General features: G+C 41.4%; 1 protein-coding gene across 11 annotated transcripts in view; it reads right to left on the reverse strand.

Annotated features, from left to right (window-relative positions):
- The window catches only part of BANP (BTG3 associated nuclear protein), a 224,704-nt gene that overhangs the window by 138,297 nt on the left and 69,784 nt on the right, over positions 1-16,623 (reverse strand). For 10 of the 11 annotated variants that reach the window (XR_014784712.1, XM_084812800.1, XM_084812798.1 and 7 more), the window contains exon 7: positions 7,268-7,507. Coding sequence is in view for 10 of the 11 variants with exons in the window: in XM_084812800.1 (XP_084668926.1) it covers positions 7,268-7,507 (240 nt within the window). In the remaining variant the exon portion in view is untranslated. The remainder of the gene's footprint in view (positions 1-7,267; positions 7,508-16,623) is intronic. The other variant, XM_084812799.1, reaches the window with a different exon arrangement.

Consider the following 16,623-nt stretch of genomic DNA (forward strand, 5'->3'; position numbering starts at 1 on the left):
GAGAGAGCATCTAAACCAGCTATCACCCAATCCGTGCCTTTCAAGATACACGTATACCTACACCGCCAAGGATATTTCACCACTTGGCTGTACAAGTGTTTCATTGTAAATAAAAAACCAGACACAGTCAGTGGCTGGGTGGGTAAAGTTTCATATATGGCAAAACTGACTGAAAAATAACAGTCTGTTTTCAAACTTTTATAGAAGCATAGCATTTGTACTACTTGTTAGGCAGACGACACCATAATAACATGTGCGGCACATATCACTGGCAAGTTCCAGGGGGAAAGTGGGAACTACACCAAATCCAAAGAAGGGGCAGTTCAAACCGTGCAAAAAGATGGAATTCTGAACTATTGTAATGCAGGAGGAGATGCTCACGCAATTCTGGCAGCACCAGTTCAGTGGATCAGACAGCAAATGAAAGAATTTTAATTTATTTTCAATATTTATATACCGCCCAACAACAAACGTTCTCTGGAAGGTTTACAAATAAAAAATTAAAAACATAAAATACAAAATGTAGATAAAAATAAAATCTAAAACAGAATAACGCAGAGTGCCTCCGAAGCAATGGAGTACCTCTGGAGTGCCTCTGAAGCAAAGTCCAACTGGGAGGCAAACCCCGCCCCCCTCTCTACCTCCAAGATTGGAAAGAAGCCTGGGACATGTCAAACTTGCCAAAGGACAGTGGAGCACTCACCGGGGTGACCAAATTGTGGTCCTTCGAAACTAGGTCACAGGGAGTTGGAGAGAAAACAGTTGAAAAATTAAGTCTCTAATATCTAAGTCTCTAATATCTGAAATGGTTCTGCACAGATCCAAACAACCTTGAAATGACCTGTTTTCCTAGAACTGTAATGCCAATTAAAGGTCAACATTTATTTGAAGTGTGTTCAACATCCATATATCTGGGCAACCAGGTTTAATCGCATGTGCTCCTGTTCTCAAAAAAATATTTTGATGGTGGTGGTGATACGCAGTAGGAGTAGTAGCAGAAGCAGGATTATATTTTTTATTGTATTATTCAGCCTAAGAGAAAGTAACCTTAAACAGCTCATCATCTGCTGTGAGCAAAACAGAGATTTGCTTGACAAGTCGGTCAAGGATGCTAATGAGCATTTGATTAAAAGAAGATAGCAAATTCAACATCAGAACAGCTTTCATTTTTGGTTCTGCAGATAGAATCCAAGTGCTCCATGCACAAATGTATGAGCGGTACGGCTCAGAAATGGCAAGCATGCCTGTTTCCTCTGGCTTGGCTCAGCTTCTCATTACAGTTCATCAAGCAGAGGCTGTAATGAGGAACCACATCAGTTTCCAGATTTAACACCTGGTCCAGGGATGCTTCATGGAAAGCGAGGGAGTCGGCAGAACTCCTCACATTAATAGCAGCAATACGGACATGAAGATTTACAGCCTGTGCATCAATAGCTTTTTATTAGTAGTGCTCTGGTGGAGGGGAATGTGCAACAAATGTTTAGGACTTAATAAGAATTACATGTAAATCAAAAATACAGACAAAGCAGAAAATAAGACTGATGTCATATTTGTAGAATTTACATCCCTGATTTGAGAATTCACCCCCAGCTTTGCCTTCAGCCTAACTCGCTTCTTCCCACTGAAGTCTCCCAGACAAGAAACATGGCTGACTGGTCACTATGCTGGCCAAAATCTGATCAAATAGCTTCCCAACACAGTTCTGGCCCCTTGCCTTTGACCGAGCAAGCACAGCTCTCAGGGCCAAAGTAAGCTTTGCAGAACCCAAGTGGCCAGATTAAGAGAGATCTTTTCAAGACCTCAGCCATTTTTGCAAATTAAGGCTTCAAGCCCAATCTCAGCTATTTGGAAATAAATCCCACAGAAATTCTTATGCACGTACAGCAAAGGTGGGCAGAAGGTGATCTGGAATCAGCTTCCATCAGGATTTCATCAAGCCCCTTCTTTGCAGGTTTTCACTGACCTTCCCATAGTCTGTGAGCTGGAGGTCTTATTGGTGTTATCTATTTTTATAGTGTTATAGTATTTTATTGTATGTTTATTTATTGCTTATTTGTATACTTTTGTTGAGCACACTCCGGGAGAGAGCAGAGGACAGGAAGGCCTGGCATGCTATGGTCCATAGGGTCATGAAGAGTCGGACACGACTTAATGAATGAACAACAACAATACTTTTGTATGTTTGTTATCCCATATGCTGCCTTGAGAGAGTTCTACCCTTAAAGATGGCCTAAAAATAATTTTTAAACAATAAAATAATTAAGGTAGAAGTCCAGATGTTTTGGACTTCAACTCCCAGAAGCCCTCGCTAATATGGCCAATGCTCAGGAATGCTGGGAGCTGAAGTCCAAAACATCTGCAGATCTACCTTCTGTCCACCCCTAATGTACAGGACTCTGATAGACAAGCAGCCCATCTGTAGGGTCAAAGGAATATTCCACCCAATCACCATTTTAGCTCATCCTGACTGAATTCTTACATTACAAAATCCAAACAAGGAGCCTAGATAGTGGGCAAATAGAGGGCTGTTTTCACAGCCTGGGAAAGAACACTGAAGTGAACATTCTAGCAAAAAGAAAGCAATCAAGAAGGATACTATATCAAGCAATCAAGAAGGATATACCCATATGAGTACTTGCCAAGTATTTGCCTCTCTTGCAGAAAAAACACATTCCATCCCAACTGGTCATTATAAGAATATTATAAGAGCTTTAAGAACTGGTTTCTGAGCCTGCTTTTTTCTTCTTCCCTCCCATACCCATTTCCTTGTGTGTCATATCATTTAGATGGACAGGGACTGTCTTACTACCAACATTTGTAAGCCACTCTGTAAGCCTTCTTGGATAAATAGTGAGGTAAACATGCTTTGAATAAATGAATAAATAGCAGGATAAATAAATATAAACAAGTTTCAATATATTGCCTTGAGTTGCAAGCACACACACCATCTATATGGGGTTCTGTGGGGAGGGGGATCTTTGTGGGGGTGTATTTTTGTTTGTTTAAGAAACAACTCGTTTTTCAGCCTCCAGCCATTCAAACCACCCACATATCAGCAAAATCATGTAATGAAACAATGGGTAGCTAACATCATAGCACAGGAGGATTTAGCCTCCACTTAATAATACCTGGCTATCGGTTCTGAAAACAGTTCATGCCACTGAAAGATATTTGAATAAACTGCCCAGCAAAGAATCAGCATGAAATCATAAAGTTCCCAATATGGAAAATGCACCCTCAAGGGAAAGATATGCCAGAATTCCATATTCCCCTGGTTGGTGTTCTTGCCATGCAGGCATGGTGGAAAAATTCTGCTGCCACCTTCTTGGCTGTAGCTTTTATCTGCAAGATAACACTGAATTTTGCCCTATTTTATCAAGAAGAGAGTGCGTTTGCTGCATCAGAAATTATTAGGCATGGGGGAGTATGAGCTCTTCTCAGAAGTTGGCAAAGGAAACAACTGCTGATTCTGGGGTCTCCCCCCCCCCACACACACACACCTTTTTCTCTTCCATTTAAAGAAAAAATAGGTTGGTCTGAAGGACTTTTGAGGGGATATTTTTCTTTGTAAAGAAAGGAGGAAGTTAAGACAGACGGACAGCTCAGCAGGATACCACCAATATCCTGCCTTGGATCTGGGAGGAATGAAACCCAAATAGGATTTCTCCCCCACCCAGGTGGGCACTCAAAAGTTGAGTAAGAGTAAATGGGAGGAGCAACCCATCCAAGGATATCCTCTTCCACTGCAGGAAAATATTTATATTTATATCTCCAAATGATGTATGCCATGTGCAAATCAAGTGACATTTTATGACGGCAGTGTCATTTGAAATGAAGCATTCACTCTAGTATGATATCACAGCCCATCATTATGAATGAAAGCATTCAATCAAATCATCCATGTTGCCAAGGAGTTCTTTTAAGAGCTTCCTGGAATGGCCAGAGTCTTTTATCAAATAACTTTTCCTGAAACAGTAGTAGCATTGTTCATAAATGTCAACTTCCACATTTCTGCCTGTAATGTAGAATACTTATCTGAGCATTATTTTATTTTATTTAAATTTATCCCGCCTTTCATTACAAACATATAGACTTTCAAAGCCGCTAACAAAATAATTAAAACTGCCAATTAAACCAGGCAAGAAACCCCCAAAAGGCAGCAAATAAAGAGAAAAAAGCAGTAAACAGTAATACAACAGCAAGAGCAGCATTAAAATACTTTCCACTAAGAGGCTAGGAGAAAGCTAACAAAGTAGGCACCAGGGAAGTAGAGCATTCCACAACTGGGGGTACCACCACCAAGAAAGCCCCATCTCCAGTTGCCAGCCTCTCCAAAAGAGGGGGCAGCAGGAGAAGGAGCACTGGGGCAGATCTCAGAGCACAATGAGATTCCTGTAGGAGCAGATGGCCCTTCACATACCCCAGTTTCAAGACCTATAAGTAACACTTCGTTGGCACTCTGGCTTTCCATGTTAAAACATCCGGGTTAGACATTTTAAAGGCACAGATCTGCAGCTGTTATTGTAAAATAGCACAATATCCAAAGCTACATTTGCAATTACAAAGACACTCCTAACTGCTGCCTATCAGATTTCACACACATGCACACACACCAAAATCCCCTTATTTTAGTATCCTTGATGTAATGTACTGCTTAAAACCATACTGTTTGCCTGAATCATAGTACACTGATTAATTGCCCCAAATGTTTTCTCCACGACCTCCACTGCCATTACAGCAAGCAACCGAACGAAAATATATACCTCAAAAGATAAATGCTTTGTGGGAAAGCTTATGCAGTATATCAAGAATTTTTAATAAGCATATTTGCCTTCATTTGGAATGTGTGGCTTCAGAATACTATATACTTTTCAAAATATTTTCTATTAAATACAGATTTGGTTGGGGGCTCTTTTCCCAGAAGGAGGGAAGGGACAAAAATCTTTCCACTGACAAGCTGAAAGAAGAGACTTGACTCAAAGACATCTTTGGCAATCATGGTGTGTGGCTGGCATATGGTGATGTTCACTCAGCATGCGAGCTAGAAATAGTGCCACAGAAATGCTATTCTAGGCAAAGGTGCCATGCTGACCTACATACCGCTCGTACTGTCTGTAGGGAAGGATCCTGTGTGTCAGGGTGTCCATAGAGAACCCAGTTACAGAAGGGGATCCTGGCAATCAAGCAAAGCTAAGGACGCTTCTACTTCTACAACATCCAAGTGTTATTTTCACTTGATCCATTGCTAAGACATGTCCCACAGCCATTGACAATAATGGTGTGCCAACTGAACGTTCTATTAGGAAGCCTTCCAGCCCCTGGTGCCAGGTTTTCTGGAAGCTGGCACTCTTGTGTTACTCCCAAACCTAACACACATACAAGTTCACAAGACAGGTGGGAATGGCAGACGGGAGGCCTGGTTCACACATAATGCTAACCCATGGTATGGGTTGTTGCATTCTGGGTTGTCGTGATGGGTGAATGTGGCCATACTAACAAACAATGATCTTTTGGCCACGAACAACCCCAAAAGAAAACCCAAGGTTTGTTATTAGGTTGTGAACTCCAGATTGTTTAAACCATGAGTTGCCGTTACACGCAAACCCAGAACCATAGGTTGTTCATGGGTTCTTTTGCCAGTCTACAGACAATCTAGACACCAAACCAGGATTAAATTTCCTAAGCCATGGTTTGAGTAATGTGTAAATTGAGTCAGTAGCTTCCCTTTTTCCCTAGATATGAAAGGAGCCATCCCAACTTTTACACCTCCTTTCAACATGCAGGAGCATGGAATGAGAGAATACAGTAAATAAGGGGCAAGGGAGACACATACTATCATTGGACAGAAGGGTGGAGGGCTTTGAGTGTTTGCAATGTGCTAACTCAATGCTTAGTATTATTGCTGCTTTGTTGCTTTAACAGGAAACAGCCGCTTCTTTGTAGACCAAGATCCTTCTCTTCCCTTGATTATTTGAAAGTATTCCAAGAACCCCAGTAAACCCAAACCCAACTAGATTTTGCATTGTTCTTAATTCGCAGCAGTTAACCACCTCCTAAGTATCCATCCCTAGCAGGGCAAAAAAGCACGCACATTAGCTCTTAAGAGGGCTTTATTGAAGCTGTATGTCAGTTTATGTTTTTCCTTAAGTGGAGGAATATATACTTTTATGAGCAGCAGCAAAATTTGCTCTAGTCCTGTGCATTTCAACATCAACATGATTCAATCTTTGAAATGATGCACGTGGAAAACAAGAATTAAATGAGCTTGTCCTGCTTAGATGCAGCAGCCAAAAGAACCAGACCAGATACACCCCCCGTTTTGAGCTGATCAGAAACAGAGGACCAATCTGCAGCTATCATGAATACTTGTACAACATCTGCGTTTGGAGATGCAGCTATTATTACTGCTCAGTTTTATTATTTCAATCACTTTCTCCATCAGGAATGTATGCTACACCTGCTTTGTTCTCTAGCAGCAAGCTAACATGAATTCAGAGTGACACCCTGAAACAAAACCAGAACTTGGGATGCTTCTACAGGGGAGCCATCGAGAACATTACAACTCTAACTGGCCCACAAGGAACTTGCCTTAAACAGAAGCTAGCAAAACATCTGCCTGGAGGTAAGAGAAAACAAACCAGTTTCCAATATCTGCAGAACTGCAAAGCTGGAATTTGATCATCTGGGGCAGCTGAACATCCTTCTAAGTGTAATTTTCACCGATTTCAGGATTTACAAAATAAACCCACTGAACAGCCATCAATTTCTGATGCCTCCCCATTACAGCAAATGGGAAACTGGTATGTCAAGTTTTCCTAGTCTTTGATCCAGACTGCAGTCATGCAAATGGTAAGCCCACGGCACCCTTCACTTGCAAGAGACAACTGGCTGCAATCTTCTTCCTAGTCAAGTCCGATGCATCTTCCAAAATGATTTCTGTGGGACTGATGCAGATTCCAAAATGTCACAGCACATCTGGGAGACAAAAGCCATGATGTCCCTATTGTGATAGGGCTCCTGGCAAATCCCCTCTGTATCTCTGCACTTAGCACGATACTTGGCAAGAACACACTGAGTGATACATATAACCCTCCCCACAAAGTAGGAAATGGGAAATCATTATCTGCTACATATTTATCTTCATCTGCCTCTCTCAACCATCCAAGAACAATTTGTCTTTTTTACTAATATTTTTGTGTCCAAGAACAATGTTTAAAATGCGTGCTTATGGCAAGAGATCCAAACCCCAAAGGGGACATATACTCACAACGGATGCCATAAATCATGAGAGGGTCTAGCTGTTTCTTTCCATGCTTCCCCTGCCCTGAAAGGTTGGAGATGGCCTGGATTTCCCGATGAAAGAGGTAATCAAGCAGCGTCAGCGCCATCTTCTCTGCAGTCCGGCAGTTGGTGCTGATGTGGAGCATGTCTGCCGGCGTGATGGGGCAACGCACCCGCATCTCAGGGTTGTTTTCATCTCCAAGCCATGTCCCACTGGGATAATCCTCTAAAACATACAAAAAGGGTATTTTAAATCATATGGGATTATTTATTTTTTTAATGTGGGTGGCATTTAAATAATTCAAAAACCCCAACTCTCAGATTCCCTTTTAATTCCCCAGAATTATTATTTTTTGAGGTTATGGAAACCTGCAAGTTTATCGGCATTTTTTATTCTACTTAATGCATTTCTATCCCACCTTTCCACACAATTGTGGGTGCCCAAGGTGCTAACGATAAAAACTCCAGACAAAATCATATTAAAATAATAAAATAACACTTTAATGTCTAAAATACACAAAACATGGTGGAAACTAAAATCACAATCCCCAAAAGCCTGGGGAAACAAAAACGTTTTCATTTCCTTCCTAAAGAACAGAAGGAAACCAGCAGTGCATGTCTCAAGGAGGAGAGCATTCCACAAGTTGGGAGCCACCACTAAAAAGGCTCTGCTCCTTATGGCTGTATTTAATTATATACCCAACAAAAAGCCAGAGTAATAGAGTTAAATCATAGAAATGTATACACATATATGAACCTATTTAACACATACCCCCATAAGGAAATAAATGTTAAATATTAATTGCCTACATGAAGCACCAAACAACACAGAGTTGTAAGTAAATGTTCTTCTATCCCTACTGTGGCCAAATTCAGGCATAACAGGAAACCATATTTTCCTGTTACATGAATGAACCACAGCAAACCTTAGACTCACACACCTACACACATATACATACCTCCCCGCTTTTTTGCAGCCACAAGGAGATTGGAAGCTTTCGCTTCTACTTTTTAAACAAACCACAGTTCTCTGTGACATCTGAACCTGGGTAACAGTGGTTTGTTAGTAAGAACAAGCAAGGTAGGAATTGAAGTACATTTCTTTTAAACTCTATGAATTCTGAAGTCTGTGAACATTGAAGGGATTGGAAGTCTTCACAGAGTGGTGTTAAACTTTTAAAACTAAACTTCAATCAATGTGTTGATCTGCAGCATATCCAGAGTAAACTTCACATCCATGCTAAAGGATACTGAAAACCACAGTAGCGATAAGCAGACATTGGCAGCGCTTAGAGCTGCCTGCAAGAAATGGATGTCATCTTACTTACTCATCAAACGCAGAGGGATGAATCACAACAGTCGTGGGAACAGGACTGTTGACTCAGCAAGAGCTGGGAACAACTTGGAAAGTGCAGCACATAAGTGGCAGTGAGTGGTAATTTAATTGATTAATTACTAACAGAGTATATTAAGGGAAGTCACTCAACTGGAACCAAAGCTCCTAAATGGAAATAGATTTCCGTTTTCTTTCAGACCTCTTGAACAGTAGTCTGTGTTATTTCCTAAACATGTCATTTACCAAATCGGCAGCCCCATCACTGAAAATGCATCTCCCAAGTACATCTTCTTGCTGATCAAGGCAGAGGTCAGCAGAAGGAGCAGAATGCACATTTTATTACCTTGATACCTAATCTTCTTAGTACGTCAGACAGTTTGCAGTAGCAGAAGAAGAGGAACGACTCAACTTAAGCTACAAAAAGGAACATTTGACCTTACTGTAAATTTCCATTTTCAGGGGAATGGGGCAGTCTTTATTTTTGGACAGCTCCTCCTCCTGGTTAATAGACAAGGCCCCCTGGAAGAGCAATACCAGTGCAGAGGGGCTTCCTCTCAGCTCCCAGACCAGGCCTGGAGCTTGGAAAGGCTCCCTTTCACCACTCCCCTTTGTTTCCTATTTGCTAGATGCTCTGTCCATCAGACAGCTGGAGGAGAAGCTTCCCAAAGACTGTCCCAACTCTGGAACCGCTGCAGAAACACGCCAACTTCCTATCATAGAAAGTTTTTGTTTGTTTTGCTTGCCATGATTTTGCAAAATAAAGCAGTACACATACGAAATGAATATCTATGGCAGAGCCGAGCTCCTAGGCACACCTGCCGCATACCGGAGTCTTCAAAAGACAAACACCAAGCGCCACAAGGCATGCATCCCTTGGCCTGCATCTCCATTCCCTGCCCTACAGCTCCTGCTACTCCTTCTTTCCCCCTCTCTTCTACTACCTCCCTACCCAAAAGGGCCAGTACCATAATGCTGATGTTATACATCAATGGTGTGGTCCCATTGGGAACACTGTGTACAGTTCTGGCTGCCCCATCTCAAAAATGATTATGTAGAGCAGAAAATATGCAGAAAAGGGCAACCAAAATGATCAAGGGATTGGAAGATGTTCCTTATGAGGAAAAGCTAAGGCATTTGGTGTTCTTTAGTTTAGAAAAAGACAACTGAGGGGAAACATGATCATGGTTCATAAAGTTACGTATGCTGTGGAGAAAGGAGATCGCAGTTTTTTCTCCTCTCTCATAATACTTATCAATCCCTCTGATTGGCAGTAGGTTCATGACAGACAAAGGAAAATCCCTCTTCACGCCAAGCAGCATTAACTTATGGGATTCACTGTCACAGCATGGGGTGGTTGCCACGGGCTTAGATGGCTTTTAAAAGGTATTGACGAATTCATGGAGGAGAGATCTATCAAGACGGAATGGTCATGACAGCTAAACAGAACCTCTAGGGCCACAGGCAGTGGTGCAGACAAGGCTGGACCTCAGGGCCAAAGTCCTGGGCCCGTAGCCCTGTGGGCCCCAAATAATCACCCAGAGCAATGACGTCAGCAGCAAGGCCACCATGGGAATGCTAGGGCCCAGCACAACATCCTTTCTTCTTATTTTTAAAAACATTTTATAGTCGGGGGCAGCCAACTGGGCATGCACATGGTTAGAGATGCTCATTTTATTCTTTCTACTTTTAAAATATATTATCCTTTTCTAAAAGGAAATGGTGCTTCTTCCCAGGTGAGTTTAGCATTAGGGCAGCAGAAGCAACCTCCATTTTATTCTTGTAGTCACGATGTTGCCATAATCTAAGTGAGTTTAAAATGAGAAACTGCAAATGCTCGGAGAATTCCTTTTTTATCAGGGTTGGCAAACAGGGGGTGTTAAATGTTTTTTTTTGTTTTAACATATCAGGAATGTAGAAACAGCTGTAAAACAGAGAACAGTGTTGGGGGGCGTGTAGAGAGAGGAGAAATGTTTATTGTGCACTTCACAACAGAAGTAAGACACATGGCTGTCTAAAGGGGGGCCACATTAGGCCATTAAATCCAGGGTCTAAAATTACCTACCTGCATCTTGGTTCACAGGTCGTTTGCCTCTAAATACCAGTTGCTGGGGGGGGGGGCAGTGGGAGGCAAACAGGAGGGGATAGCTACTGACTTTGTGCTCTGCTCATGGATTTCAAGAAGGCATCTGGCTGGAAATAGACAAGCCACTCCTCTACTGTGATAAACCCCAAATCACGAACTCCTGTTTTTCACAGTCCTTCCATTTGAAGGCTCTAAGAAGCCATGCAGAGCTCAGATGGAGGATCCTTTTCCAGGCTTGATTAATGTGCGTGACCCCTGAAAAGCACACTTTTTATTTCCTGCCATTGGCTTGAGTTAAATGGCCTGTGTTCCGTTAGATAGCATGCCAAGAAGAAAGCAATAAAAATTGAGCCCTAGAGGCAGCCCCGATGCTCAGGATCACTTGTCGAACACCTCATCAAAGCCACACTGACGTAACTATCAATGGATCCAGCTTAATGCAGGTGAACTTGATAACATGAAACACTGAACTGGAACAGCTTTGGAAGCCATCTGCTAGATTCCTGTAGGGATTGCTTTTGTAAAGGAGAAACGTGTCATGCTCCATATAAACTTTTGGAAGCCAACACAGGGAGAATGTTGTATGGGGAACTGGGTTCAAATTCCTTCTCATCTAGAAACTAAGTGGTAAAATCCCCTCCTGTCAGTACCCCACCTGGAAAATGGGAATGCTAACAATTTATCTTGCTGGGCTGTTATAAAAAATATTTTTAAAATATTCATCCAACCAAAGGTAAAGCACATTTTAAGCACCACTGGTTTCAGTGAGAGAGAATTAAGCCTATTACCTGCTCCACCACCCCAAAATGAGAAGAACCACTACTGCAAGCCCAAGGAAGATGCTCCCAAACCTCCACTAATAACAGAGGAGGCTTCCATGGGCTTCTTCTGCCTGACACTCCCTGGAAGAAGCCACAGCACTCAAACCTGTTTAAAGCCTGTGTATATTTACAATGTAGATGTAACCACAATAATATACTACCACTGCCACTGCTTCTCTGTTACTTTATCCAAAAACGTTCAACGGCCTCTCTTTGACTCAATCAAAACAAGATCGGCTTGAACGTGTAATGCTATTTAATTTCTCCGTGTTAAGAGTGCTGCCTTTCCAATGAAGTTTTTCCTGACAGCTGACAGATATCTGGAAAGAATACCAAAGGGCCTCAGGGCTGAAAAATGCCTTGCATTAAAAAATACAGCCTGACAGAAAAGCAATTCTCTTTTATTTAACCGTCAGTCATTCCTATGGGAATTCGCTGCTCAAATCGTAGGAAAGGAAAAATATCTACTCCTCTTGTGCAACGTTAATACATTTTGTGGTCTTCTGGCTTGGGACATATGGATTCCCAGAACATACAAAAGACGCAAGGCAAGCATGAAAAGAGATGAAGCACACCAGCAAGTTCTGCGATCTTTACCAAAGAGGGAGGGAGGCAGCCATAAAGCATCGGTTTAATCCTTGCCTATTCCCCAAATACAAGAACCCTGGTGCACACGAGTTCCGCTCAGGCTAAAGTCTGGGTCAGACGTTTTACTTTTGACCCCTGCTCCTTTGCACAAAGAGAAACATCATTTGTTTCACAGAGCCGATCCTTTCAAGAGGCATAAGCTTTATTACTCTCCAACTTGCAAGTCAGGCAGCCACCTGCTGCGACCCAAAGACGAGGCTGCCTTTGTGGAGCGTGTCTGCAAAGGCGGGAGGAACAGGGTGGCTATACAAACATTTGTTACTGTGGAAACAAAGCACAGGGAAGAATCTAAATTTTGGATGTATAGAAATCTTGTGACATGAGAAAACACACACTGTTAAATCAGCATGCCACCACTTCAGTCTCTTCAGAAGGCTTTTCCTATATGTGCACGTGTGTGTGTTTTCTCCCCTCCTAGGGTAATGGCTGACCCTTTGCCACTACTCACTTTATTCCACTGGGAAACATTCCCTTAACTTGTTTGACATATGAGCATTAGAAAGAAGTCTCAAAGCAAAATTCCAGCACCATTTTCTCACTAGGTGCCATCAATCAACCCTTTAAAACAAAGGGAAAGCCAACAAAACACCTGCCCATGTAAATATTTAGAAAATTAACTAGTGCCATTCATCAAAACATTTTTTTATTTCTTTGACGAACTAAAGCTGGCTCTGAAGTTGGGGAGCCGGCCTGGTAGCTGCACCAGAAAGTCAGAACATGGAAATAATCATAAATAAATAAATCACTAAAAATATAAACCCCCTCTCTCTGAATGAGTAGTAGCTTGGCAAAATTGCAGGAGATCCTTTCTAAAAGGTAAAATAAACCATCATCCATTAGCCTGGCTCTTGCCACTGAAAATGTTGACAATTCATTGAGAGGACAGATTGCTAAGAACGTCTAATCTCAGAGCAGTAAGTAGTTGAGCTGCAAGTGTTATTGGGTGTTATTAGCACTGGTTATCAATGTAGAACTCCCAAGTCTATAACTTGGCTCTGCGGTTGATGTGGCCAAATGCTGCCAGAATCTATAATCTTTGGCTGAGGCACTGCATGCCCGGGGAGACGTCCAGAATGCTTTTGTGACCTGGGAAGCTGGAAGGAAGGCAAGCAGGTAGGTGTGGGGAGAACATGGGTAAAAGGGGTGGGTGAGGCAAAGGACAGGCAGGTTACCTTTAAATATATATATTTAAAGCGGTTTGGGACCTCGATATTTGAGGGAGTACCTCCCCCTATATATGCCTGCCTGAGGACTGATATCTGTTGGAGAGGCCCTCCTCTGAATCTCACAAGTGAAGACATACACTATGGTGGGACATGGGAGAGGGTCTTCTCTGCTGTGGCGCCCCAGTTGTGGAATGCTCTCCCCTTGGAGGCCCGATTGGCACATACCATTGGTTTCAATTCAGCGCCAAGTAAAAACATGGCCTTTTACCAAAGCCTTTGAGGGTTAAATACATTCTCTAAAATAGCACACTGTTTTAACGTTTTAGATTTTAATTGGTATTAGCGTGCTTAATGTTCTAATATGTTTTTAGCTGTTTAAATTATTTATTGTTTTATACTCTTTACATTGATTTTATCTCTATGCTGCCCTGAGATCTTAATGTTACAGGATGGGACACAAATGTGTCAAATAAATAAATAAATAAATAAATGTATATATAATTATTTCTTTAATTTAAATTATGCTTATTGCTACAGCAAAGTGTAGAACAGCCACTACAAAGCGCTTCATTCCAGTTTAATCTGCTTTGTGATAGCCATCCTTCGCTCATACTGTTGTTCCAGGTGTTGGCACTGCTTAAAAAAAAAAGGAAAACTTCTTTAGAACAATTGCTAATTTGTCTGTTCCTCTTGATCTGAAAATAAACAGAAACCTTTTCAAAACAAAAGGGAACTTTAGCAGAACCATTTGGCCAGGAGAGTTCAGTTTCTTCGGTTTTATTTGGCTTTCATACGTCACTGAGGAGTTAAATAAACGATGTTATTATTGCATTCCACATGCTATGCTGTCGCTTGAACTTCACTTTCAGACACAAGAGTTTGGGGTGGGATGGAGAGTGGGGGAGCAGGAGAGATGTCAGCGGTGGATGCTTTTTTTAGGTGAAGCCGCAAGACATACGATGCCATGGAAGTACAAAGACTCCACAAAATCATTTTAGATTTGCACAAAAAGATTTCATGTATGTGCCTTTGTCACATCGGGCTATCCTGGGTTGACACTCAGACCATAAAATGTATGCCAAGAACCTACCACTGTGTTACAAAAATAGTAACAACTTCTTGTTTTAAATGTATATCTTCATTTCCAGTACATTTAATTCTGAAAACCATTCAAAGTCCATAGAACTGATGGGTAAACGCCCTATCATTTTTTCCCTCATTCATTAGCTACTCAAATTGTGCTGATTTTTCAAAAATTTAACAGCACTTTCACTTTAAACACATAGAAACATACACACACTTAGTTCAATACCATGTTTCTTTGAAATGTGAAAGTCCTTTCAGTTTCTTCTTTTTTTAGATCTGCTTAGTCTTTTCAAAAACTCTTTTAATCAAGCATAACAGAACTAACAGAAAGATGTTTTCCTTTGGGATACTTGTGTGGTATAAACAGGATAGGTCATGCTGGTTTTTATCTCTTATATGCAAGGGAACAAGAAGTCCATTTATTGTTAGTGAAACAGATTCTGAAAAAAGTATGATGGACTCCAGCCTTTTTAAGAGCATCAAATTCAGTATTACTATTTCATGAAATTGTACACTGAGGCCAAAATGTTTTAGTGAATATGACAAAGATATATAGAGTCATACAGTCACTCACAAGAGGGGGTATCAACATTATTTCCACAACATAAAGAAATCTGACACTGACAAAGAAAGCATATTCCAAGACACCCAGATTGCTAGAAAAACCTTAAAACAGAATGTTTGGGACTCTCTCCCTTGAAATGTGAGATATGAAGTCTGCTTAATATGAAGCATCCAGCACTGCTGCATAGATAGGATAGAATATTAGACTGTGAGTTCCAAACGGGCCCCAGATTTAGGGAAGCCACTTCATGGAGAAGACAGAAATACACCTATGCTTCTCTAATAGAAGGTATACTTAGTACAGAGGTGAGCTTATGGAGAATAACACTATCAATGGCTACTAGTCATTATGGCTATCAGCTACCTCCAATATCGGAGCCAGTATGCCTAAGTATACCAGTTGCTGGGGACATGAGAGTGGGAGGGTGCTATTGCACTCATGTCCTACTCGTGGACTTCCCATGAGCAATTGGTTAACTGCTGTGAGAACAGAATGCTGGACTAGATGGACCCTCGGTCTGATCCAGCATGACTATCCTGATGATCTTATGAGCTAATTTAAGTCTTACATGCTCTACTTTTTTTTTTTAACTGAAGAGCCCCAGTCATCCACTAATATGTTTCAATTGACAAAGCAAGAGTGCCTACTCAGGATCGATTCAGAATTAAGGCATGACTAATCAGTATGAGGAGATCCTGAACACACACTCTTCCTTAAGAAGATAAGGAGTGCCTTGCTGGATCAGACCAAGGTGGAACAAATCCCAACATTCTATGCAAGATGCCCAGCAACCAGCACAAGAAGGTGCACCAGGAATTGGTCAGTGGTGCACCGATGTATTTACTGCCCATCCTGAAACCAAATGTATGCATATGTAATACAAAAGCAAAGCATAAAGCCCTTTACAATTAAGTAGTCCTTTGTATCTGTGAAGCACTATAAGCATATTTCACCCCCATCCTATGCAGACTTAAGCATGCCTAAGACTTAAATGGGATTAAGCACACCTCATCCTGCACAAGATTGGGCTGTTTACCATATTTCCCATCAAAATGAAAGGAAATGAATTTCCTATTTGTTTCTGGACAGAGGAGGTGCGCTTCCATAACAGTTCACAGCATGAGAACTGCTGAGATGGCTAGGTTTAGTCACACAGTAATTACATCTCCTGAAAGAATGAGTAGCATGCACCACCATTTCATTTCTGCTAATAGTTTGGATGGATCCCTGTAGGAAGACTTTACTGAAAGAAGATACTGGAAAGTGACATTTCAAGGGCCTTCTGAAAACACTTTAACAAACATATAAAGGAAAGGGATGTGATGCATTAAGACCAAATTGAAATGACACTCCGAAAAGTGAAACACAATGCTAAAGTATGGCCATTCTATTTCAGGAAAATTGTGAAAGAGTGAAGAATGTTCATTAAAACCAAGTACTGGAAAAGGCTGAACACAAGTACAATTCTGGGACACAGCACTCAAGGAACCGTGGGGAAGGGGGTTCTGTTAAAAGCACACTCATTGCAAAATATTTAAGCATCTGACAATGCAAAAGAAGTAATTAGGGAAAGATGCATTCATTTAGGAACAAAGAGAATGGAAAAACAAGTTAAGCCTATGGGAAGTTGGGGCAGG

The sequence above is a fragment of the Heloderma suspectum genome, chromosome 8, assembly GCF_057233095.1.
Source record: "Heloderma suspectum isolate Gila_16-S chromosome 8, 16-S_ref, whole genome shotgun sequence".
NCBI classification, from domain to species: domain Eukaryota; kingdom Metazoa; phylum Chordata; class Lepidosauria; order Squamata; family Helodermatidae; genus Heloderma; species Heloderma suspectum.